A 26,514-nucleotide genomic window follows, 5' to 3' on the forward strand; every position below is an offset into this window, starting at 1 on the left:
TCCTGAGGCAACAACGTGGGCATGGAGAATGAAGCAGGTTGCACATATTGAACATGTGTAATAAAGACCCACAACTGGTACAGGTGAAGGAAGTCTTTTGTTCTCAGACAATACAGGAGACAACGTTCTCACTTTCATGAGTACTCAATTTCTCTGTCTGCATTTTGCAGTATTAGCTCACCAGAGCTAAAAACCAGACACTCCAAGCACCACCATAACTGCCTATGCTTCAAAGGTCATAATTGTGCTAGCCCACAGAATGATTTGTACTTGCACCAGGGAACCAGGTGTAGTGACAGTTTGTCCTGACTATCTGTTACCCTCAACTACCAGCAATAAAACATAGTACATGCTCGTTACCACATTGCTATAGCATCCAGCTGTTCTCAAAAGGAATGTCAAAGTTCCTACATTACAATACTGGCTACATTCGAAAAGTAGTTACTTTGCTGTAAATTGCTTTGAGGTTCTGAAAAGTTTTACATAATGCAGGTTCTTTTCTCCTAGCAATTTATTTTCAATTGGTTTCTGGTTGTATCTAAGCAGTTGATATGTATCATTTTTTACTATGAGTTACTGACCTTTAAAATCAGAACCTATGGTGACATTGGATCCAGAAGCTATAAACTTTGGATACAGCTTCGCCAAGGGAAGAAAACATCAACCAAACTTACCTTCAAGAGGCGTGGAACTCTCAACAGCACTTTGAAGCCTAGTTTAAAATACAATAAATCCAAAGGCAAAAGAGACACCAAATCCATCTGGAAACAGAATCAAAGTGGTTATTTTTTTATTATTTTTTTGAAGATTTCCCTCTCTTTCTTGCATAAAAAAAAGTAATTGTTCAATGTAGTTTGACCACTCAGCTAACAATTCTAGAACGTGAGCTTATTCACCAACTACGGAGCAGAGGACCAATTCAATTTGCTGACTGTGGGAGAGTGTTGTTTTGATGAATGATTCAACTCTCTTGGTCTGATGAGGAATATTAGAAGTGACTACGCTGTGATATCTTTGGAAACTGGATTACAATGAAAGAGAAAAGGGCCAAGGTAGACATCAAACGTTTTACAAATACTTTTCTCTCTAAGAACCAGTTCTAGAATAGATTGAAGGGCCGCTATTAACAAACTGGGTGTTCAACTGGACATTGAGCAGGGATAGGGTCTGAATGTGACACTGCTGCCTGAAGAGATTGGCCTGTGCTGCTAAGTCAGCCACTTTGGTACAGTAATGGCAATCATCCTTCAGGAAAGGAGCTTTTTACTCTAAACTAAAGAAAACATACACAAAGCAACAAAGCAACAAAACCATTAAAAACATGGGAAAATCAGATCCTGTACAAACCTATCGACCTGGCATAACCACTGATGAATGTCCTGCATCATTGAAAGTGTCAGTATGCCTGGCCCTACTCTCACCAACACATCTCTGATAAGGAAAGCTGATATTGGAGTAGGGATGAATGATGAAGGTGTAAGCAATGCTGTGGGGCAGGGTGGGATTTGGCTACTACAATAACAGCTACAGGGCTGGGCAGTGGGGACAATTTGAGCTATAACTTTCTCATTACGGAGGAGGAGCCATCGAGGAGGAGGAGCCATCTTGGGGACGGCTGCTAACCAGCAGCCGTCCGTTTAATTCACTTTTTTTTTGTAGTTCTAGTGAGTCCTGTGTTTTGTTTGTGGGAGAAATAGACTTTTTAATGTGGGGGGAAGGGGGTAACTATATTTCTAGGTCCCTACCTGGTCGGTGAGGCAGCTTTTTCTCCGGGCTGCCCCGTCGACCCGTCCTCGTGGCCTACCAGCGGGCGTGGAGCGCCGTATGCTGGCGGGGACCGCCCAGCACCTCGGCTTCGGTGGCGGCACAGCGCTGGAGCGCTATCGCGGAGCGGAGCGGGCGATGCCTTGCCTGGGTCGCCGCGCTGGATCGACGCGCTGGAGCTCCGGTGAGCTGTGACCGCCGAGTTCAACACCTCCGGGCTGCGGGTCTGCGGAGTGGGTGGCGCCGACTTCAACATCGGGAGCCTGGGAGCTCCAAACCGGCGCGGCCTTGTCGGCTTCGGAAGCCGCGGTCTCCGGTAAGGAAGCGGCTGTTCCAGGTGGCCCAGCCGCTTAGAGGACTCTCCCGACGCCGGGACAACAGCACCCGGCGAGAACGGCCAGGAACATCGGGCCTCCGTAGAGGCAATAGCGGAGGCCTCAATAGGCCTGACTTTGGGAGAACTGGGGATGGGGACTGGACATTGTGCCTTCCCCCACAGTGGTATCCATTGTGGGGGGATGATTTTTGTGTGTAAGTGATTATTTTAGTTTGTGTCCAAGATGGCTGTCGGAAGGGAGAGTGTACGCTGGAGCGGTTTAGCTGCCACTGCTCTCTCTTCACATTGTGTTTTTGATTTTTTTTGTCTTTGGATCGAATTCGGTCTTTAATTTGTGTATTGGTGATGTCTTTATTATTTATTTTACTCGGATTATATGTTTTTTACTCTTGTTAAATTCTGTAAGGTGTCCTTGAGACTTTTGAAAGGTGCCCATAAATAAAATTTATTATTATTATTATTATTAAGTTATCCCATTGATTTTGCGAATTGTTTTTGCCTAATAATTTACACATGTTAAATACTGGTGCGCCGAGTGACATTTTACTGAGGTTACAGTATAGCTGAGTATATTGGTCCATTGCCGCTGTTTATTTAAATGTCCCTATAAATATCCTTACTTGGATGATATGGAATGATGGAGCAGAGCACAGATCTCATCCCCTACAGAACTAACAGTGCAAGATACAGTCGGTGGAAATGGCCAGGCTGCATGGGTGAATGAGCCACCGCAACACTTTCTGTGTGACTATGCACCTATGACCGCTAAACTGCTCGGGGGTTCTCCATGTGATCATAGTGCATGAGTAGCTGCAGCAACTGTTGGAGTTACTTAGATTTTACACTGGATCACGTGGTAAACAAAAGGACACTATGTGCTGGAGTAACTCAACAGATTAGGCAGCATCTCTGGAGAACATAGATGGATATCGTTTTGGGTTGAGCCCCTTCTTCAAACTGATTGTGGGGTGAGGGGAGATGAAAGATGGAAAAGGGAGCAGCAGCAGGACAAAGCATGGTAGGTAATGGGTAGACATCGTCGAGAGGGGTTTATGATAGGCAGATGGTTGGAACAACAACAGAACAGAAGGTGTGAGACAGGTTTGAAGCATGGTGAATTATTAAGTCAGAGGGAAAAATGTTACAGTGGGGCCGGGGGGGGGGGGGGGGGGGGGGGGGGGTTGGAGGGGAGAAATAGGTGGGAGTCCAGTTGGGAAAAGGGGAGGAAAGAGGTTGGGGGAGAGAGGGAGGGGGAAGAAAGGGGTGTGAGTCTGGGAAAGGGGAGGGGAGGGAGGTTAGTGAGAGGTTGCCTAAAATTGGGGAACTCAATGTTCATACCATTGGGCTGTAAGCTACCCAAGCGGAATATGAGGTGCGATTCCTCCGGTTTGTATGTGGCCCACTCTGGCAATGGAGAAGGCTCAGGACAGAAAGGTCAGTGTGGAATGGGAAGGGAAGTTGAAATGGTTAGCAACCTGGAGATTCAGTAGGGCTTGGCCGTAGTTGATCATGCGATATTTGGTCCACATGAGCTGCTTTCCATCTCCCTTCCTTTAACAACCTTGGCATGATCTTCTATTCCTTTCTCTCTCATGTATTTATCCAGTTTTCATTAAACTCTATTTTCAGAGCTCATCAATGCCACTCCAGGCAAGAGCTATTCATCAACACACTAATATTAATTGTTCATGGTGATTATTGAAGGACAACGCAGTGAACCTTATTCATGTTCACCAGTGTAATGACTCACCTTAAATTTTGGGGTTTTTATGTAATTTTCTCTCATAAGTTTCCTTGCTGTCTGAAATAGGGAAGAACAAAGTTTATTCAACATCTAGAAGCATTTTAGTGAGTAAATCTTGTTGGTTGCATGGAGTCAAGCATTGCCTAGGCACTTAAGGAGCAGTCTGCAAATACATTTATAAGCAGGTTCCCTGTTCCATTCCCACTGCCATCTATTCCATCCTTCAATTTAGCACATTGAACTAAACTTTCCTTTTTACCTTCTGATATTAACCATTGCCCAATCACCTTTTTTACAACCCACCTCGCAAGCGAAATGAAGCAAAAATAATCTGAAACACCCTGTTATCCCCGTGATGTTGAAGTAAAAATCCATGCACTCCTATAAATCCCAATGAAATCCTCTGATATGTGATCCATAAACATATCAATTGTGTAACAGGAATCTTAATTTCAAGGTCGGCAGAAGAGCGGCAGTTGAAGGAGCGAGTGCAGGAACTGGCTGCAGAAAGGTGAACCTTTGGCGAGTTTTTTCACTGTCCTCAGTGCGGGACATTTAAAAACCAGTCAGGGTTTTGTCAGTCAGGGTCTTGGAACACTTAACTTCAAGGTCCGCAGAGGAGCGGCAGTTGAAGGAGCGAGTGCGGGCATTGGCTGCCAAATCTATATTAGTTAATTGGTAAGTTAGTTAATTAGTAAAGTAGTTCATTGATTAGCAAATAAAAGTAGTACACGGTCTAGTGAGCGTGTTGAGGTAAAGTGTGAGTCTTTGGCTCAAGAGTCTTCAGTGAGGAGGCTATTTAATAAAATATTTAAACAATGGCACAATGGCAGGAATATTACTGCAGTGCCTTTGTTGCAAGATGTGGGAAGCCAGGGGCACCGCTGGTGTCACTGACCACTACACCTGTGGGAACTGTGTCTAGATGCAGCTCCTCAAGGACCGAGTTAGAGAACTGGAGCAGCAGCTGGATGACCTGTGGTCCATTCGGGAAGACGAAAGCTTCCTGGACAGGACCTACAGTCAGGTCGTCACTCCAAGAAAACAAGAGGTGTGACGGTTATAGGTGGCAAGGAAGGGGATGAAACTAGTACTGGAGACCTCGGTGGAGGTACCTCTTGAAAACAGGTACACCCTTTTGGGAGCTGTCAGGGCAGATGACGCTTCCAGTCCGAGCGGCGGACAGGTCTGTGATCCGAAACCTGCCGCTGAGGCTCGACAGACGTCAGGCAGAGCCATAGTGGTGGGTGACTCCATTGTCAGAGGTGCGGACAGGAGATTCTGTGGCGACAGGTGAGACTCGAGGAAGGTGTGTTGCCTTCCTGGTGCCGGGGCCCAAGATGTCTCAGACCAACTTAATAACATCCTCGTGAGGGAAGGTGAACAGCTGGAAGTAGTTGTGCATGTAGGCACAAATGATGTGGGTAAGAAGAGGAAGGAGGTTCTGCAATGTGACTATAGAGAACTAGGTAGGAGGCTGAAAATCAGGACTTCTAGGGTGGTTATCTCTGGGTTACTTCCAGTACCTCGCACTAGTGAGGGTAGGAACAAGGAGATGGGGGATCTGAATGTGTGGCTGAGGAGTTGGCACAGGGGGCAGGGATTTAGATTTCTAGATCACTGGGATCTCTTCTGGGGCATGGGTGACCTGTACAAAAGGGACGGGTTGCACCTTAATCGGAGGAGGACCGACATTCTGGCAGGCAGGTTTGCTAGTGCTACACGGGTGGGTTTAAACTAAAGAGTGGGGGGTGGAGTCAACAACATGGAAGCGTATACGTGCAGTTAATGGGAAAGAGCGTGTAGGAAAGGTCACGTTTAAGGTCAGAAATAATAGGGGACCGAGGATCTAGTGGTAGGGAGGAACTGAAGGGAATCCACATTAGTCAGGAAATGGTGTTAGGTAAACAGTTGGGACTGAAGGCAGATAAATCCCCAGGGCCTGATGGTCTGCATCCCAGAGTACTCAAGGAGGTGGCTCTAGAAATCGTGGATGCATTGGTGATCATTTTCCAATGTTCTCTCGACTCTGACTACCCTCCAGTCCACAGGAACTGATCCAATGTAACTCCACTTTTTAAGAAAGGAGGGAGAGAGAAAACAAGGAATTATAGACCAGTTAGCCTTGCATCGGTAGTGGGGGAGATGCTTGAGGAGCATTGCGAGAGGATTTGAGTTTAGGAGCACGGAGGTCCTACTGCAGTTGTACAGGGCCCTGGTGAGACCGCACCTGGAGTATTGCGGGCAATTTTAGTCTCCTTGTTTGAGGAAGGACATTATTACTATTGAGGGAGTGCAGCATAGGTTGACCAGATTAGTTCCCAGGATGGCAGGACTGACATATGATGAAAGAATGGCTCAACTGGGCTTGTATTAACTGGCATTTAGAAGGGTGAGAGGGGATTTTATAGAAACATAAAATTCTTAAACGATTGGACAGGCTAGATGCAAGAAAAATTTTCCCGATGTTGGGGGTGTCCAAAACCAGGGGTCACAGTTTAAGAATAAGGGGTTGGCCATTTAGGACTGAGGTGAGGAAAAACTTCATCATCCAGAAAGGTGTGAATCTGTGAAGGCCAATTCACTGGATGTTTTCAAGAGAGTGTTAGATTTAGCTCTTAGGGCTAAAGGAATCCAGGGATATGGGAAAAACGTAGGAACAGGGTACTGATTTTAGATGATCAGCCATGGTCATATTGAATGGCACTGCAGGCTCGAAGAGGCTGAATGGCTACTTTTGCATCTATTTTTCTATGTCTCTACATGTAAGGATTTTTATTTGTCCCTGCTACCTTAGTTAATTTGCTGACTTTGACAACAGGTGTGAAGATCCAAAAAAATGTGCTCCAGTATTTTCTGCACTGACGCTGTTAAGATCTATAAAGGGCACATATTGCTGGCATAGGAGACTACAAAAGTACGTTTTATTAATCACGAAAGAAATTGAAATGATCACTTACTATAATGTCTCCTCCTTTTACATACTGGAGGCGGGACTGGAAAACAAGCATGTCTATCACGTAAATGAAATCACAAAAATAATCGATCAAAAGCCATATATAGATGTTATCAGGTGTTTGATAGGGAAAGGTGCAACGCACAGGGATTAGCCAAACATTCCAATTCCAGGCTAATACTACGATGGATAACCACAGAACGTATAATGGATCTATGACAGAAAACAAAAATAACTGTGTTACAATGAGTTTAATATTGCAGAGGAATATAACTGTCTACAGACACAACAGAGTGGTCACTGTATTCGGTTAGCACTGAATGAATGAAGATTTCCATTTACCGACAAATTACTTCTAATATAATGGCTGCAATAATAAGGTCACAGTCACAGCACATGAGTAGAGTAACAACCACAGCAAGGAAAACACTTTACTATAGTTAGCATTGTGTATGGTCCATGCGGGAAAAAGTGGGTGATATTATGGAAGTAGGCTGTTTTTTACCCTATAGCAAACTTATACCGCTAGAGTGAAAATAAGTTAATGCAGTACAGACTCTACTACTGAATATACCATTCATTATTTCCTGCCAATAGCATCTCTGGTTCTGATATTTAATAGGTTTGAAGATGACGAGGCTCTGACCTGAAACGTTAACTTTGTTTCTCCCTCACCGATGCTGCCTGACCTGCTCAGAATCTCCAGAATTTTAGCATTTCAGCATTTCTCTTTTTTTAAATTTTAATTTACTCTCTGGACATATGTTTAGACGACAATTAGTTGTAAGTTCTGCTCCTCATGGACTTTCTAACCAGGGTGGCTGCAGATCAAGAGTGCTGGACCGAACTGCAGTCAAACATTGAGGAACTTCCCTTATTGCCTTTCACACTTGACCTGAAATATTTATACCTGAGAGATGTGGAAATTGTAAACTCTTTTCTATTCATTTGTTAACTCTCAGGCTCAAAACTGTTGACTGGTTTCTGGTGAACACTCTTGCTGTGATGGAAACCTGATCACTATTCTGAAGAAGGGTTTCGGCCCGAAACGTCGCCTATTTCCTTCGCTCCATAGATGCTGCTGCACCCGCTGAGTTTCCCCAGCAATTTTGTGTACCTTCGATATTCCAGCATCTGCAGTTCCCTTTTGAACACTATTCCAGTCTATCAGGTTTAGTTCCCTTTGCAATGCTCAGATGAGTACCTACAAATCAGCTTTTCCTTGGCTAGGATCTTGACCCTTCACACATATTTGCTAACTACCTACTCTTCGGGAAAAACCTTGATGGCCATGTTCGGCCCAAGTAGGATCTGTTTGCTTCAGGTACCATGATTGTTGACTGGTTAGGATTTGGATCCATCCCCTATTCAGGCTACCATAGTTTCAAACTTTCAAAGACAGTCTCAATTAACCTACTGCTGAAAGGATCAACACTGGATGGAAGCCCCAATGATTTGATCCGTCTGATCCAAGGTTCTGTTTTAAATCGGCAGCATATCATTTCACAGTAGTGCTCCTCTTCCATCTCCTCTTTCTTTTCATCTGCAGCTGGGAGAGAGGCTTCCGTGGGCCTTTTTGCAGGTGCTGTGGTGAAATGTAAAAAGGTTTATACATAAGATAGCTAGAAATACCCCAGCTCTCCAATGGAACAACTCAATAGAAATAAGTGATTTTTATCTACTGCCCTTCATGCCTTCATGAACTTCCAAAGGAAGAATTTGCGAGTGAAGTCAGACTTTAATGAAAGTACGGCCATCACAATAGTATCCTCCAACCAACATCCTGCCATTTTGGGCAGTGCCTCTGGTTCAGAGGTTAGGACAGAATTTAGAGCATATCAACTGGAATATAATACCCACCTCAGTTGAGATTCACCAATAGGAGGGTGTCGAGAATCTTTGGGGGCGTTGACACAGGGCTGGATGGAAGATTCCACTGTGGACAGCAGCTATATTTTCACAGTGAACAGTTGGGGAGTGTTGCAAGCAGACGGATCTAGTATAAGTGCAAAGTTCCCTGAAAGTGGTTTGCACATAAATAGGGAGGTGAACAAGGATTTTGGCATGTTTTGCCATGTTGGCCTTTATCAGTCAGAGAATTGAGTAGAGAATTTATGTTACACTCGTACAAGATGTTGGTGAGACCACACTTGGAGCATTGTGTTTAGTTTTGGGTTACCCAGCTCTGGGAAAGATACCATTAAACTGGAACGATTGCAGAGAAGATTTGTGAGAATATTGCCAGGAATTGAGGGCTTGAACAACAGAGGGTGGTTGGGTAGGTTAGGAATTTACTCCTTGGGGCGCAGGAGGTTGATCTTATGGAGGTGTATAAAATAATGAGGGGAATTGAGAGGATGAATGCAAAGAGTCTTTGTCCCAGGGTATGGAAATCTAGAACTAGGGGGAATAGGTTTAAGGTGAATGGGTAATAGGAACCTGAGTGACAATTTTTTCACACAGAGGATGGTGGGTATATAAAACAAGCTGCCCGAGGAAGAACTCGAGTCAGGTACAAATACAACTTTAAAAATATATTTGACAGATACATGGATCAGATAGGATTAGCGGGATATGGGCCCAAGGTGGGCAAATGGGACTTGCTTAGATGGAGCATTTTGCTCAGCATGGATAAGTTGGGCCAAAGGCCTATTACCATGCTGTATGATTCTATGACTCTACTGGGCTATGCCAAGCATGTTCTAACCAAATATACTTATTCTTTATTTTACTGCTCACTTAAACATGTTTTATCAATGTTCTCTACAAAAGGAGAATAAAAATGTGTATGATGTGAATGTATCACTCCTTAACAGTGTGGTTGTTCACTAATGCAACTTTAAAGGGATAAAAAAAAAGTGGATAAGTAACAATAAGAATGATGAACAAGTCCATCCACCTCTTAAGAAATTCTTATGAATCAGAAATCAAATGTTAACATATTACAGTAAACTACAACTATGGCGTAAAACGAGGAGAAAATCTGCATAACTGATCAGTTGAATAACTGAAATAACAATCCTGCATTTTCTTCCATGCCCCTCTCCTCCACCCATACTTCCAACCACCTCAGATACTCTTCCCCCATCCTCCTCATTCCCAGGGCTGTCTCTGGTATTAGCATCGGGTAGCAGGGTTTCATGGCTTAGAACCCACATTATGGTCTGCCAAGTTAGTATGATAACCCTCTGAGCCCCGAAACTCTACTGCTATGTTTGCACCTTCTTGTGTTTCTCCAAATTTATGCCACTCTATCATGTTTCTCAAACCCTCATTGCAGTTCACACAGTAGCTCAGAGAAACCATTAAGTAGAACCACTTTATCATTTCACGTTGTTATTTAAAGCAAACACTATCTGCCAGTTCCACCCCAACCATCAGGTCTTGAACTCAGTCCCAAATCCCCTTTTACTTACTTGCTGTTGGACTTTCCTCATCCTCAGATGCCTCAGGGTCAATTAGCTTTTCTTTGACCCGTTCTGTTCGTTTTTTAAAGAGTTTAACTAATTCCTGGAGGCGCTCATTAACAATAGCACTGGTAATACTTGAAGTTGAACCCTGCGGCGATCTAAAACTGGACAATAAAGATGAATTTAGTCCCTTTGATTTTCCAACCAGGAATGTGCAATCATGTACAGACATTAAAACTGTAATTTAAGCAGCTATACTAAAAACATCAATATCAAAAATATAACCCAAGGCATTAGATGTCATGCACATTGACTATATCAATTAAAACTCCCTACATTATGGCCTCTATTCAAGAATGGAGGGAGACAGAAAGCAGGAAATTAAAGGCCTATTTGCTGAACTCTGGGAAATTCATGGAATCCATTATTAACAGAAAAATAACACGACATTGAGAAAATTGTCATTCACTCAGTCAACATAGTTTTATGAAACTAAATCATATTTCTCAAATTTGCTAGAGTTATTTGAGGCTGTGACAAACAGTGCGGATAAAGGAGAATCAATAGATGCAGAATGATTGGATTTCCAGAAGGCATTTGCCACATAAAAGGTTCCTGCACAAGGTAACAGAGCATTGGTTTAGGGGGATAATGTTTGAGGGAGTGGATAACCTGCAGAAAAGTGGGTATGAATGGGTCAAATCAACAATCAGTAACCAGAGAGGTTAGATTAATGTTATTATAGTCACATGTAACAAGATACAATGAAAAAAATGTTTTGCTTGCTATCTGGTCAAATCAAACCATACATAAGTACAATCAAGCTATATACAAGTAAAAGAATGGAACGATTGTAATGGATGATAGTAAATCCTTTTCTGTGACCAGAACAATGTTCAATTTCTGCCTAACCACCGTGTGGTGCCCGCAATGGCTGCCTCGCCAACAGTCTGTCTCGTCCCTTCCTTCATTGTTCTTTTTTTAGTATGTGTTAAATGTATGTTTTTTTGTTTTTTAGCTAGTTTTATGTGGGGGGTTGGGGGAAACTGTTTAAAATCTCGTACCTCGACGGAGATGCGATTTATTTTCCTGTATTGCATCTCTGCCCGCACTGCGGCCTAACATCGTGGAGTTGGCGGTCTCTGCTGGAGACCGACTCAGGAGCTCCAACCGCGGGAGCCTGCGGACTTAACATCACGGAGTTGGCGATCCCTATCGGGGATCGACCTTGGAGCTCCAACTGCGGAAGCCTGTGGACTAACATTGTGGAGCTTGCGGTCCCTGGTTAGGGACCGACTTCGGGAGCTCCAGGCCACGGGAACTTTGACCGCCCCAACGCGGGAGATTCAACCGATCCGACGCGGGAGCTTCGATTGCCACGACTACGGATGGTTCGACTGCCCCGACCACGGGAGAGAAAAAGAGGAACAAGTTTAGACTTTATTGCCTTCTATCACAGTGAGGAATGTGGGGAATCCGCTGTGGTGGATGTTTATGTTAACTTTTATGTAGTTGTGCGTCTTGTTGCTCTTTTTTAGTATGGCTGTATGGTAATTCGAGTTTCACTGTACCTTAATTGGTACATGTGACAATAAACAGACCTTTGACTGCTGGTCAGAAATATGTATGATTGTTTAGTATAAACCCAGTCATGTTTCAAGCAACAAGGACAAAAAAGTTAAGAGTAAATGATTAAAGCCATTTATCTATGATGCCCTATCCCCCTCTTAACTTGAAGATTCTTAAGAATCAACAACACTGGTGGGTCTGGAGTTACATATCGCTCAGTCCAGGTAAGGAGGATACATTTCCTGCTCTCTTTCACAATTACTACATTTCTGAGTTAAATCTTCCCACCATCTATATTTTCCAATGTACATTAAGATACTTATTAACAATAACACTGATAGTATTTCACACTAATTTCATGTGAATCTTGTCAAACTCTTAAATGGAACAATAAAGCAAATTTTAGGCCACCTAGAATGTCCTGGGTTTGCTGTGATCTCTGCACATTGTCGCAACCCACGATCATCTAGAATCAGAAAATTGTCGTTTTGATATTATTTCAGTCAACACGTTTTGATAACTTCTTGGAAAAGTGGTGGAAAGGTACATTTTCAAAAGTAAGCAGGAGGAAAAACTTAATTAAAATCAACCATTAAACAACTGTTGGGTCAATAAAATTACTGACCTATCTTCAACCTGAAGATTGGTTTGGCTCTGCCAAGCTTGTCCAGGTATCTCCTGCGACTGCTCATCTTCGTGGGAAGAAGGCTTCCCTCTGTTCAATGAAAGAAGTGCCATTACTGCTTATTGTTCATAAATAAAAAAAATTTTAAACTCAACCCAATCACTGCTGGAAATCATTGTGCAGCATGAGGAGCACTGGAAAAAAGTGGCAACACAGATCCAAGTGTGCCTTATTTCACCAACAGTTCTGCACATTTGAACACCCAATATACTTCCACAAGATGATATGAAGCAGCAGTAGGAAAGAGCTGAAGAAACAGCTCTAATATGAGGGTTGTTTAATAGTTGGTTAAAGTAGATTGAAACTGCGGCTAATCTCCCGACAAACTCTACTCCAGCTCATACATGTACGCATCTCATATGCTACATACATTTCTCAATATGCAATCATGATAGACATGGTGTACACACATATTGCAGCATATTTCCCTCTCTCCTCAATGTAAAAGTGGTATGTTACAGCAGACTGAGACTATAAGAGACAGTCCAATGGTGCAGGTAATAGAGCTGTTGCCTCACAGCTCCAGTACATGGGTTCAATCCCAACCACCGATGCTGTCGTTGTGAAGTCTGCACAACCTCTTTGTGAATATATCCCCAGGTGTTTTGGTTTCTTACCACTTTCAAAGGTAGGTTATTTAGTCATTGTAAACTGCCCCTCGTGTGCATGTGAATAGCAGAATTTTGAGTTGCGAACTGATAGGAATGTGGAAAGAATTGATTTCAGGGAAAATTCACAGGAGTGGGAATAGGATTGCTCTGTAAACTGGCACAGATGAACTGGGCTGAAGTGGCCTCCAATGTTGGATTAAAAGATAGTAATGGTAATATGGTAAAATAGGGTGCTGGAGGTCATGGGCACAGTTGCCAATGAGCTAGTGGATATCTATCTGGCCAAAGAGCATGGAAGATGAGGGTGTGTTTAAATTTAATTATCTTTCTTACATCCCACAATCCTCAAGTCCCATCATTTTCCCTATAAAAAAAATAGATAGTTTAATGAGGTAGCTCACACCTATCCCCTTCTTTCACCATGATCATAACCTTGTGCGTTGTATTTGGCAGATTTGCTTGGTTCAGACTTTAATGCATTTGAAATGATCAAGCACTGCAGAGAACAGAGAATTATATCACTGTGGGGGATTCAGGTTGGAATTTATGCATTCTCAGTCCAGATTGATGAGCATTGCTGGGAGGTTTGTCTTTCCAGACTGTAGTGGCCATTTGGCTTGTTTTGTGTGTCATTAATGATGGCATGCGTCTTTAAAATTTAGACTGCCCATTATATTGTGGGTGGGATTTATGCCGTACTTTTGGGTATGTTTGGAGCTAAGATTCTTGCGTAGAAGCTTAATTGTTAGTGTAGTTTTGGACCAGCATGGAGAAGGTTTACCCTTCAACCATGCGAAGTGTAATGGAGACACGAGGAGTTTTCTAACCTTTAAAGCGATAAGCTGGAGTTCGATGAAGATTATAGAAACTAGTCGGAAGAAGTTTGGATGTACCTTATTGTTTTTCATCAACAATAAAGAATTTATTAATCAAAATACTGTGTTTTTGAAGACTTATCGGTGAAGAAGCTCTGAAGTTCTCTGACAGTGAGCTTGCATGCGTATGAAGACATTCCCCTTAACCATGCTGGCTATTTAGTGCCTAGAGGGAGTAATCTCTTGAACGATATAAAAATCTGCCGCTACACAGACATTACTACTTGAGCTTCTTCTTGTGATGGAGATTTGACAATGTGGCGTTGAAATCATTCCAGGTATTTGGTCAATGATAGACTGCAGATAGAGCTCAGCATGGCTATCTATTATCAATCCAATATGACTCAACTACATGTGCCAGGTTCAGGTCTCTTCTGATGTATAGTTTGATAAAATATTTGTGTTTGGGCCATGTCATGCCCTGTATGCCCTGCCTACAAGCCCTCAGGCATGCTCTGCCATACAGGTACTTTATTCACACCAGAATTGACTTGCTTAGTATCATAATTGTGTCTTGTTCTTGACAACAGCAATGTTTGAGCAACATTTTTTTAACCACCTTTCTAGAAATGGAGTTGGTTGAAACAGCTAGGTTGCATAAGCAAGGGGTGAAATGTTATAGGGGGTAGATGGAATGCAGAGTTGCACTTCTAACTGGATCAGTCATAATCATTAAATGGCAGTATAGACTTGGAGGGCTGAGTGGCCTGCTCCTGGTCCTGAAACATATGCTCATTTCTCTCCACAAAAGGAGGAAATGAATACAGCATTGTCTTATAAATTGGGAGATTTTGCAAGAATCAGATGCCTTTGCTGGAGATGATCCCAAGCCTAAGTGTTTCAAATCAACAATAACTATCTACAGGCAAATCCACATGTGCCTGTGGCTGTGACAGGTCTCTGGCTTTTAAAATCCCAGCCTTGAGATACATTCCCATCAGACAAGGAATATATACAAAAAAGATATAACAACAAAAGGATACAAAGTATTGTTCCATTGCAACATGGCATGCTGTTTGTCTAACACTACCACTACAGTACACTACTATATTGTACATGTTTCTAATAGCATATTACTGATCTATAAACATGGATATCTATACAATATTGGTTCTACTACAAATATCCACTACTTTATACTGTTTACAGGTCCAAAAATACTGCCACAACATCAAATGTTGATCACTTAATCCAGATCTTTAGCAGATCTGAATGCATAAAGTAAAGCATAAAAAACAATGAGATTGGCCATGTGGAGTTGGGTAATATCTGGATGGTGGGGTTGATGTAAATGAGAGCAGGTGGAAGTGGCATAAGGAAGTGGTGTTATATTTTCTGTTCTATAACTCATTGAATCATTCACACAGGGTCCCTAAACCTTGGTTATGCCAAATCTGCCTGGATTTAGTGTTAGGCATTTACTTAAAAGGAGAGCATATACAAATAAAATGCTGCGTACAGAAATATGACAGGAATTATCTAACAAAAGTTTTTCACATGTTAGATGACCAACACACTGGGGGAAAAAAATCCTAAGTGACACACATTGAACTGTACACCCTTGGTACAGTTAGTTGTAAAAAATGACCAAGGGAGTTAAATTAATAATCTCCGAAGATTCCCAGGTGTTCATTCCTCAGGCTTTTTTCTTTAATTTCCTTTCTTGACACATTGTTTCAGCTATTGATTGGTCTCAGTAAAAATAAGTATTTTCTGCTATCTTTCTTTTCAGCCATGAATTTTTACTTTGGTTTTATTTTATAACCTTTTAAGTATCTTATAAGGATGTCTTCTGTGCGTCTGTCATTCCCATTGCTCTTTTAAAATTAGGGCATCTTGCACCGTGATCCTGACTCTTTTGCTTCTACACGTGATTATTAAGGGATGTAGTGCAGAATCAGCAGTCAATTAAAAATATTAACAAAATTTACAGGTTAATACTTCTCTGCTTCCTTTCAAATCATTCTGCTGATAGTTTCTTCATTTGAACCTCCACCATTCAATCACACTACTTTTCACGTTCAACCATACAAAACTTTAAATTCATCATTATTCATACTAACTTCATTTATCTGCTCAATTACTTAGTCATTCTGAACTTTTCTGCAAAAGATCCATATCTTGCCTGACCTCATCATTTTTGTTTTAATTCAGCATGAATGATTGAATGATGAATTGAATTCAAATAGCACGGCTAATAAATTCCAGCATCCTTTTTGTGTTATCTCTGTTTGCTTCTGTCTGAGGCCTTTGCCAAGTTTGATCCCACCTATGAAACATATTACCTATCATTTTTATAACCCACATGCAGCATTATCTTATTGAATTTTATTTGTCACTGCAATCCTGTTGTGTGATTTTGGCTGCCAACTCAACCCATTCTATCTCTACTTTGCTATCACACAGTTTGAAACTACAAATCCATAGTAAAACATGAGGAATTCCAATTCTTCAGTTGACTTTACTTCTGAAACCATTTCTAAATATGCATCTGGCAATCGTACCTTTGTGGTGTCTTGTGGGCGCCGGGCACTGTAAGTGTTCGATTGTGGCATGTTGAAGAGGATGATTGGATTGGTGGCAACTTGTTATGTCCTGATATTAAAGAATCCACTTCAGAATCCACATCTTCGATTTTGACTGAAGGCCCAGAGGCAGTAGGAGGATCTAACAAGGTAAAGAAGGAATTATGATAGTGATGAATTATTGTTTAGGGCATTGACCACATTAATGCTCCTCCATGTTTGAGGACTGCTCATCCACCCAGCTTACCCTTGAGCAAAACTGCACAATGTAGATGGCACCACTCAACCTCGGTTGGAGTGAAAGCCGCTTAATGTAATATAATGTTTGAATATTCACTGCCCTCCCAGAGATCTGCATAGTCAATTGCTAAATACTTTGATGCAGGTGTTATTCCCATGGTTCTTTTAAAACTTGGGAAGCTTACAACAAATAACCTTGACTCTTTGGATCCTACACATGATTATTCATACTAACTTCATTGTTAAACAAAGATGATAGCTAAGCAAGGTTAATATTCCCTGGGGATGAGAGGAAAGGCTTCTAAAATCACAGATCCAAATCAAACAGAGTGATCTTCCCAACATAGTACATCAATAATTAACCAGCAAAGCCTAAATGACACATAATAACCTCTCTACCCGATCTATTCCTCTCATGAGGACAAGTATGATTCCCCTTGGAAACAGAGTGATGATCTAATTGAGGTCAAATGGTCTAATATTAAGATGGATAGAAATGGTTTCCTCTATTCTGATAGACTAGACAAATGGGCACAAAAAAAAATTCGAGGTAGACTATTCAAGGATCATGTTAGAAAGGGGAATGTTATCTTATGGCAAGATTGTTCGGAAACTTAATAACAGAGGGGAGGAAGCTGTTCCTGAGCATTTACCCTGCTGTTATCAAGCTTGTGAATGGTCCTACCGTAAGCAAGGGTACTGTCTGTTTCACCTCTTCTCCATTGCAAAGATTGGTCTCTCTATGGAATTGATGCACTATAATGCTGAGAACTATATTCTGCGCACTGTATCTTCCTCTTTTCTCTACCCATTGTTTTGAGTTTGACTTCATTGCATCTATGTATAATATGATCTGATAGGATAGCATGAAAAACATGTAAGTCAGTACCCATGACAATATAAACCTAACCTAACCAAGCAAGTCACTCAAAGGGAGGTGGGAATTAGGAAATCTCTCCTAAAAACAACTGTTGAAGCTGCAGGATCAATTGGACAGAAACTGATAGCTATCTGCAAGGGTATTGAAGTTTTCAGACCAAGAAGAATAGAAAAGGTGTCGGAAATCAGAGGGCATAGGTGTAGGCTAAGGGTAAGAAGTTTGGTGAGGATCTGAGATGATTTTTTTACACCCAGGTGATGATTGAAATCTGAAATAGGGGATGGTGGCAGCTGAGACTATCGCAACATTTAAGAAGTATCTAGATGAGCATGAGCACTGTCAAGGCATAGAAGGCTATATACCGATAGCGGGTAAATGGGACTACTATAGTTTAGTTTAGTTTATTGTCACGTGTACCGAGGTATAGTGGTGGAGTTCTTGTCTGAAACCAGCCGTGATGGGTTTTAACTAAATAAAAGAGCATAAAATATTTTTTTCAAGAAGAAACAAAGAAGGATGTTGCAATGTCGGACAGAAAAATACTTTAGGCCTTGGTGGAACTGAGGAGTTTCAGGCTGGATCTAAGATATAATTATGTGAATTTAACATATTGATCACAAATGCATATCACAAACAAGATTAATATTCTTAGTACACATGATTTAAACAAAACAATCATAAACAGATACACAAAACCAAGTAAAATACACAAAATGAGAACATAAGGCATAAAACATAGTACATATAGTGTTCACCTATACAATGCAATGGAGACCATTCCTCAGGCAGGAAGTTGGGGTTTATGACACCAGACGTTTGCTTCCTAGGACTAAGTGGAGGCAGCCGTGAGTTTGAGGAACGGTAGCTGGGTACATTGGGTAAGTCTAAGGAGCACTGGGAATTGGGGGTGGAGCATCCGGGAGTCAGCGGCATATCACGAACAAGATGGACTAAGGCTACATCTGTACTTCGCTTAGACATGATGGTGGTTACTAGGCACTTCTAGGAATGTGGATCAACTTGTATGGACAACGGCTTAGCACAGAGCATCTGCAACTAAAAAGCAAAAGCAGGTTTAAGTCAAAAGTAAAATTTGACATGCTGGAAACCCAAAATAAAAACAGAAAATGATGAAAAGTGTGCTGGCATTTGTGGAGAGAAACATAATTAACATTCTGTTTAGATCTAATTTCTGCCGTTTCTTTGATTTTCAAGTATTTAGGTCAGTGACCTGTACTGAAGAAATTTCAGTGACCTGAAATATTAACTAGGTTGTTCTCTCCGCAGATGCTAGTTATTGATCACATTTTCTGGTTTGATTGTAGGTTTAAATATTGAGTTGAAGATTACATACTGCATTTTCAGAAAACACAACATACAATAACAGTGTAGACAGTACTAGAAAAATAATTATCTTTGACTGTTACACCTGCAATGGAACTTATCGCAGCCTTTTCAGCGCACCTCAGATCGCACGGCCCATCATAATCTGTGCAAGTACATTTTATATTGTGCATTTAATTTTGGACTATACTAGGTGAACAGCGCATGCATCTCAGATATTACTACATATTACATCCCAGAGAATATTGCACAACACAATATGGGATGTCTGAACTACTTCTGTGATTAATGTACTTCTCACTATGTATACTCCCATATACTGGTGTTCCATTTACTCTTTTGTGCCAAGATTCACATTTTAGAATCTCCATATGGTCTATATGTTTCATCCCTTTTATATTTAGTAGTTTATGTTTTTTACACTTCAATTTCACACAGTATTTTTACATGCTGTTCATAATCTTCTTATACTGTTTTAATGTTCTTGAAATAGTGTGAATAAATTACAAATTCTCACAGTAATTTAATACATTTTTGTCTGGATAGAATAATAACAGCACAGTTTTGTGCATGCTATTACGGGATTTGAAAAATACATACACAAGCATGGCAGATCTGAGGAAAGTGTTGGTTTGGTAATACACAAAATATAAAACAAATTTATTTAAAATGAAGTATTGTAGAGCAACGAATAGAGTTTTTAATGTGGGTTAACTTTGCTCAAAATAGACTGGCTATCAAAGGTGAAAATACGGTTCAAATTTCTCCTCTTTTAAAAATCGTAAAGATCCCATTTTCCAAAAATCTGCACATCAGCAGCATTTTATAACATGTTTTTATATTCACTGTTTATTACTTTGCATTAAAAAAGTAAGTGATATATTTTCAAATGACAACCCAGTGGTATTTTATTATTGCTGTTAAATGGATTTATTTCATTATAGGAAATAAAACTCTCATATTGGCAACCTAATTTATAAATTACTGAAAATGATTTATTAAAAAGATTATACTGAAAATATACATAATTTCATTGGAATATGATACAGTGGGTTATTAAACAAATATTTGTTTATATTTGAATGATTAAAAAAAATAACTTATTAATTCTCTGACACAAGATGAAAGGGATTGATTTTCACAGTTTCCTCAATGGTCTGCATTAACAATGGTCCAATTAACATTATCTCTCCGTGCTGATTACTTTGGTTCCATATTTCAGGGCAAGGTTGGCCACCACCTTGGTACTTTTCAATCAAGTTGAAAAGAATGTGGAAACTCGATTTGCATTGTATGTAATTGCGATTAGATTTCTTCCAGTTTTGCTTTAGTTCATAAAAGGACAATTACAGTGGAGACTCCAGCCCAATCTCCTGGATCAAATATGAACTTTACAGATTTTACAGTATTTTAATTTGGGTGAGAGGATATTGAAGTAAATAAACAAGGCAGATATAAAATCAGAAGATGAAATAAAGACAGAGAATCCAAAAAAACATTAACCTACCCTGCAGCATTTCCTGTTTTTTTCTTTCATTTCCTGTTTTAATTTGGATGTCCAGGAACAGAAATGCAATGAATTTTATCTTTTATTTCTAAAATTAGAAGCTGTCCAGTTTAAATGTCCAGAGGAAAATAGGTATTCCAAGCACCTGTTGCAGCAAAATGATAATAGAACAATTCCTATGCCATTAAGACTAATTTTACCCCATAATGTACAAAGGCACATTGGCCATACATAACTGATGAAATCATTAATAACTTCAATGACCCTTTGCACAAAGTGTGGACGTACTAAGTACACTTACGTTCTTGTTCCAACTCAGTCTTCAGAACTTCCTGATTTGCAACATAAAATGAAAAACAATGAAAAAATTAATATTTCGACAATAGGTGCAGGAATAGGCCATTCGGCCACTCGAGCCGAATTTGAGTGTTTAAAGGTGCAGTTTCTTCACAGACATTGACTTCAATTTCTTTCATTTATTATAGATAGAATTATTATGTTTAAGTGGCATTTTGACAGACCATTAACTAGTCAAAGAAGGATGTGACCCTAATGTGGGCAAATGGGATTAGTTCAGATGGGTAAAACTTTGGCATAGATGTGATGGGCCAAAGAATCAATACTGTACAACTCGATAACTGTATTTAAAACTAGACTAAGTGGCACCCGTTGGGTCCCAGCATCACACAGGAGGGCTGGTCATCCAACGCAATATTCCACCTCTCCACCAATTCTAATATTGGTGGCCAGTTGGGGGGGGGGGGGGGGGGGGGGGGGGGGCTTTCTGGAGCGCTAGTATGGGTTTTGTGGGCTGAAGGGACTGGTTTCCAGAGGGCTAGTATGCAAATTGTGCCCCAAATGGATTCTTGGGCTGGCGTCTCAGTCAATCAAGCCTGTTGTGCTGGCAACTCACTCACTCACGGCTGGTGGGCTGGTAGTTGACTCACGGCTAATCCTTGAAATTCTATTTCAAGCAGGGGATAAGGCCACCAAATTCAAGTGCAGTTTCTTACCACTTCTAGCAGGGTGCAAGACCACCAAATTCAAGTGGAGTTTCATACCATTTGAAGTAGGGTGCGAAGCCACTAAAGACAGCGACTCGTGACCTCTCCCTCCTCCATCTTGCAGAGACTGAGCCACACCCACATTTCCGGGTTTTATAACCCCCCCCCCCCCCCCCCCAACCACCGGAAAAGGTGTGGCTTTCATGGAGTGATTGACAGGAGAGAGATTCTCAACATTTAAAAAAAAACAAATAACACTTTTATTTTTCATTGATGGGAAGAATTCTCTGCACCTGCTCAGCGGAGGGGGACTGAGTAAGATGGCCAAAAATCACAGCCGTAAGTGGTAGCGTTTTATCTAAAATCAATATACAGTGCAAACAGGAAGTAAGTGCATTTACAGTAGTGCCTTTTAACTTCAAGCCAATGCACCCAAGCCACCATTTGCAGTAAGTAATGCATTTTAACTTCAAGCCATTGCACCCAAGCCACCATCTGCAATAAGTAGTGCCTTTCAACTTCAAGCCACACCCAAGCCATCATTTGCAGGAAGTAGTGCCTTTCAACTTCAAAGCTCCCAAGCCACCATTTGCAGTAAGTAGTGCCTTTCAACTTCATGCCACCATTTGCAGTAAGTAGTGCCTTTCAACTTCAAGCCATTGCACCCAAGCCACCATTTGCAGTAAGTACTGCCTTTCAACTACAAGCCAAAGCACCCAAGCCACCATTTGCAGTAAGTAGTGCCTTTCAACTACATGCCACCATTTGCAGTAAGTAGTGCCTTTCAACTTCAAGCCACAATTTGCAGTAAGTAGTGCCTTTCAACTTCAAGCCAATGCACCCACGCCCCCCCATTTGCAGTAAGTAGTGCCTTTCAACTTCTAGCCACACCCAAGCCATCAATTGCAGGAAGTAGTGCCTTTCAACTTCAAGTCAAAGCTCCCAAGCCACCATTTGCAGTAAGTAGTGCCTTTCAACTTCAAGCCAAAGCAACCAATCCACCATTTGCAGTAAGTAGTGCCTTTCAACTTCATGCCACCATTTGCAGTAAGTAGTGCCTTTCAACTTCAAGCTAAAGCAACCAAGCCACCATTTGCAGTAAGTAGTGCCTTTCAACTTCAAGTCAAAGCTCCCAAGCCACCATTTGCAGTAATAGTGCCTTTCAACTTCGTCAAAGCTCCCAAGCCACCATTTGCAGTAAGTAGTGCCTTTCAACTTCAAACCAAAGCAACCAATCCACCATTTGCAGTAAGTAGTGCCTTTCAACTTCATGCCACCATTTGCAGTAAGTGGTGTCTTTCAACTTCAAGCCACACCCAATCCACCATTTGCAGTAAGTAGTGCCTTTCAACGTCAAACCAAAGCAACCAAGCCACCATTTGCAGTAAGTAGTGCCTTTCAACTTCAAGCCAAAGCTCTCGCCACCATTTGCAGTAAGCAGTGCCTTTCAATTTCAAGACACACCCAAGCCAAGCCAACCGGGGGGGGGGCGCTTTCTGGAGCGCTAGTATGAACCATTTTAGAACCAATAGACATTTTTTTTGCAAGCTTTAGAACCAATAGACATTTTTTTGCAAGCTTTAGAACCAATAGACATTTTTTTTGCAAGCTTTAGAACCAATAGACATTTTTTTGCAAGCTTTAGAACCAATAGACATTTTTTTGCAAGCTTTAGAACCAATAGACATTTTTTTGTAAGCTTTGGAACCAATAGACATTTTTTTGCAAGCTTTGGAACCAATAGACTTCTTTTTGCAAGCTTTGGAACCAATAGACATTTTTTTGCAAGCTTTAAAAGCAATAGACACTTTTTTTCAAGCTTTAGAACCAATAGACACTTTTTGCAAGCTTTAGAACCAATAGAAACATTTTTTTGCAAGTTTTAGAACCCATAGACATTTTTTGCAAGCTTAAGAACCAATAGACATTTTTTTGCAAGCTTTAGAACTAATAGAGACACTTTTTGCAAGCTTTAGAACCAATAGACACTTTTTGCTAGCTTTAGAACCAATAGACACTTTTTGCTAGCTTTAGAACCAATAGAGACACTTTTTGCTAGCTTTAGAACCAATAGACATTTCTTTGCAAGCTTTAGAACCAATAGACATTGTTTGCAAGCTTTAGAACCAATAGACACACTTTTTGCAAGCTTTAGAACCAATAGACATTTTTTTGCAAGCTTTAGAACCAATAGACATTTTTTTGCAAGCTTTAGAACCAATAGACATTTTTTACAAGCTTTAGAACCAATAGATACACTTTTTGCAAGCTTTAGAACCAATAGACACATTCTGCAAGCATTTTAGAACCACTAAGGGCACTTACATTTGAGTAGACATGTGTTCAGTGTTATTCACAGCTCAGAGAAACGTGACCCTCTGCCTTCCTCCATCTTGAAGAGACTGTGTGGCACACCACTTCCTGGTTTTATAGTCCCTCCCCCCTGCCGCCAGCAGGGGCAGCAGAGAGAATGGGAATTTTGTAAAAACATTAATATCTCTGTCATTTTTAATCGACGTGAAAAATCCTCGGCACACATGCAGCGGAGGGGGGCTCTGAGCAAGGTGGCCAAAAATGACGGCCATAGGTGGCGGCGTTCTCTCGGATATCGCAGCACAGATGGCCAAAACCGGTCAAGAACAGACTTTTAGTAAGATAGATAGATAGATAGATAGATAGATAGATAGATAGATAGATAGATAGATAGATAGATAGATAGATAGATAGATGAAATGGTACATACATTTTAAAGTATTATTTTGTTTTTGTGTATGTATGTGTCCATGTGTGTATCAGTATGTGCATGCTTGTGTGCATCAATGTGTGTGTGCATTGTGCACACATGCACGAGTCATGTAGAATTATAGTAATTTAAACTCCGGAGTTAATTTATTTAGGGTAGACAAAAATAAATACTAACCAGTTCAATCTCATTTCCAAGGTCGATGTCTGTAGCCTTGTAGATTATGGCATATCAATTTTTCATCTAAATACTTTTCACATGTGGTGAGTTTAGATGCGTGTTTCTCTGTTTGAAAGAAACATCTCTATTCTACTCAATCTTTCTTAATAAATAATATTCTCCAGTTCTGGTTATATTCTTGTCAACTTCTTCTGCACCTATTCTGGTGGTGGAACAAATTAACTGTAATCTGGTGACAGGAATTGTAGATAGTTCTCTAGCTGTCCCTTAAACACTCATTGTTATTCAAGTAAGACATCCTTTCCCTATTCCATGGTCAATAAAAGGAGAGTGTGCCTTCTTTGTCTATCTGTCCCTCTACCTTGAAAATTCTGTGGTCATGACCTCTGAAGTTCCTCTGCTCTATTCTCAAGATGTTAGCATTTATTTTGTATTTTTCTTGCCTTTTTGCTTTTCCAAAATGCATTACGTTATACTCCACAGAATGAGTCACTCTCACACTCTGCTGATTATTCCATGCAATTTACAGCTTTCTTCCTCGCAACAATTGGGTAGATGTTCATACTATCTACAAATTTATTAATGGTGACACCCAAGCAGGTAGTATATTGACATGTTTTATTACCACCATAGATTGGCCATGGCCATAATACCACATCTGAAAGATTGCACTTTGGTGGCATTTCAAAGTATCAGATAATATCTCAAAGTACCAGGTTAGAGTCTTATAGTCAAGTCAAATGGTTACTTAGGTCACGGAGTGAAACTTGAGTTCACAACCTTAAGAATTGAATGTGCTACCAAATGCATCACAATTGCTCTTCAAAGGTTTCAAAGGTCTTTTATTGTCACGTGTACCAATTTACATACAGTGATATGCCCTTTTGAAAGATACTGGACTAGCTGACATATTTTAACATTATGTCCTTCTCAGATGTAATTGAATTTTCTTGCCATCATTTTGTTTGGTTTAAAAATAGTCTTGCAATTTGTTGTAGATAAATTATGAGATCCATTAATATGACTGACAAATGATTGTTTCTACAAACTACAATTATTTCATTCCAACAGGTGTATGTTATGGGACGATTATCCTGCAACCTATTACCTCTTGTTCGGGACTAGTTTCAACAGCTTGTATTAATTGATCTTCTGTAGTTTCTTCATTACATCCTGCTTGTACAGTCTGGTCGATCCCCTCAGGGCAGATGGTATCCAAGTTACTGCAAAGCAGAAGAGGCAGAGGCTTTAATATTCCAGCTTTAGTGTTTAGGCTGTGAGCATCACCAAGAAGGACAGACCCATAGGGAGATTTCTGCTTATGTGACAGCCCAGGTAGATAAGTGATTGGATAGTTAATGTGTGAGTTAACTTGATCTCCTTGTTTGGTTACAGAAGCATTGAAATTGGTGCTCGGGGAGGAACTTTCCAGAGTTACTCCCTTGTTAAAACTGGTTCCAGATAGCTCCCCCCCACTCCTAAGGCCGCGGGGATAGGAAGTGGCCGGTCGAGGGATGTGGACCAGGGCAATTGGTCGTTGAATGAATTGGCGGAAACCTCCTGATCCAAGTCTAACTCCCACTCGGGAGGTTGGGTGGAGGGTGCATAAAAGGAACTGATTGGAAAGGCAAAGGTGAGAGTGGAGGAGGGAGAATTAGTCTGCTAAATTAAAATTGCGCCGAGCATTTATTTCCACGTAAGCATGATGCCTCTCCAAATCTGGGATGGATCTTCATTTTGTGCGGGGATTAAACTGGATTTACAAATCTTAATCGAGTGACAGAAACCAGTTGCTTTTCATTCGCGCAAATTTAAAATGGATGACCCTTATAATCGGCAGAAAATGCGATACATTACTCTGAACCCAACATAGAAAGAAAGCACCCCGCGGCTGGAAAATCACTTCGCTACAATGCTTTGTGAAGACAAACGTTTTCTCACAAACAAAAAGCTTCTACTACGAGACATGGAATTTTCAGATGAGGGGTGCGTAATCTGCATTACCGTCGTCCCGCGAATGCAAGGATTGGTGCCCTCACTCACCAGAGAAGCGGGTCCCTCGGTTGTGTTTGAGTGGATTTTGCTGGGTCAGCACCAGCGCTGCAAGGACAGCTCCAGCCCGGCTCTCGTTGCCAGGACA

The 26,514-nt window shown here is 41.0% G+C and overlaps 1 protein-coding gene across 1 annotated transcript in view; it reads right to left on the reverse strand.

Moving 5' to 3' along the window:
- cngb1 (cyclic nucleotide gated channel subunit beta 1) overlaps positions 1 to 26,514 on the reverse strand; it is a 60,577-nt gene that overhangs the window by 21,360 nt on the left and 12,703 nt on the right. Inside the window, exons 9-17 of the mRNA XM_033036466.1 lie at positions 25,483 to 25,597; positions 20,749 to 20,779; positions 16,456 to 16,618; positions 12,406 to 12,495; positions 10,218 to 10,375; positions 8,219 to 8,386; positions 6,806 to 7,014; positions 3,852 to 3,902; positions 675 to 761 (exon numbers count right to left, since the gene is read on the reverse strand). Of these exons, the coding sequence (XP_032892357.1) occupies positions 675 to 761; positions 3,852 to 3,902; positions 6,806 to 7,014; positions 8,219 to 8,386; positions 10,218 to 10,375; positions 12,406 to 12,495; positions 16,456 to 16,618; positions 20,749 to 20,779; positions 25,483 to 25,597 (1,072 nt within the window). The remainder of the gene's footprint in view (positions 1 to 674; positions 762 to 3,851; positions 3,903 to 6,805; positions 7,015 to 8,218; positions 8,387 to 10,217; positions 10,376 to 12,405; positions 12,496 to 16,455; positions 16,619 to 20,748; positions 20,780 to 25,482; positions 25,598 to 26,514) is intronic.

Source organism: Amblyraja radiata, chromosome 17 (genome assembly GCF_010909765.2).
Source record: "Amblyraja radiata isolate CabotCenter1 chromosome 17, sAmbRad1.1.pri, whole genome shotgun sequence".
NCBI classification, from domain to species: Eukaryota; Metazoa; Chordata; class Chondrichthyes; order Rajiformes; family Rajidae; genus Amblyraja; species Amblyraja radiata.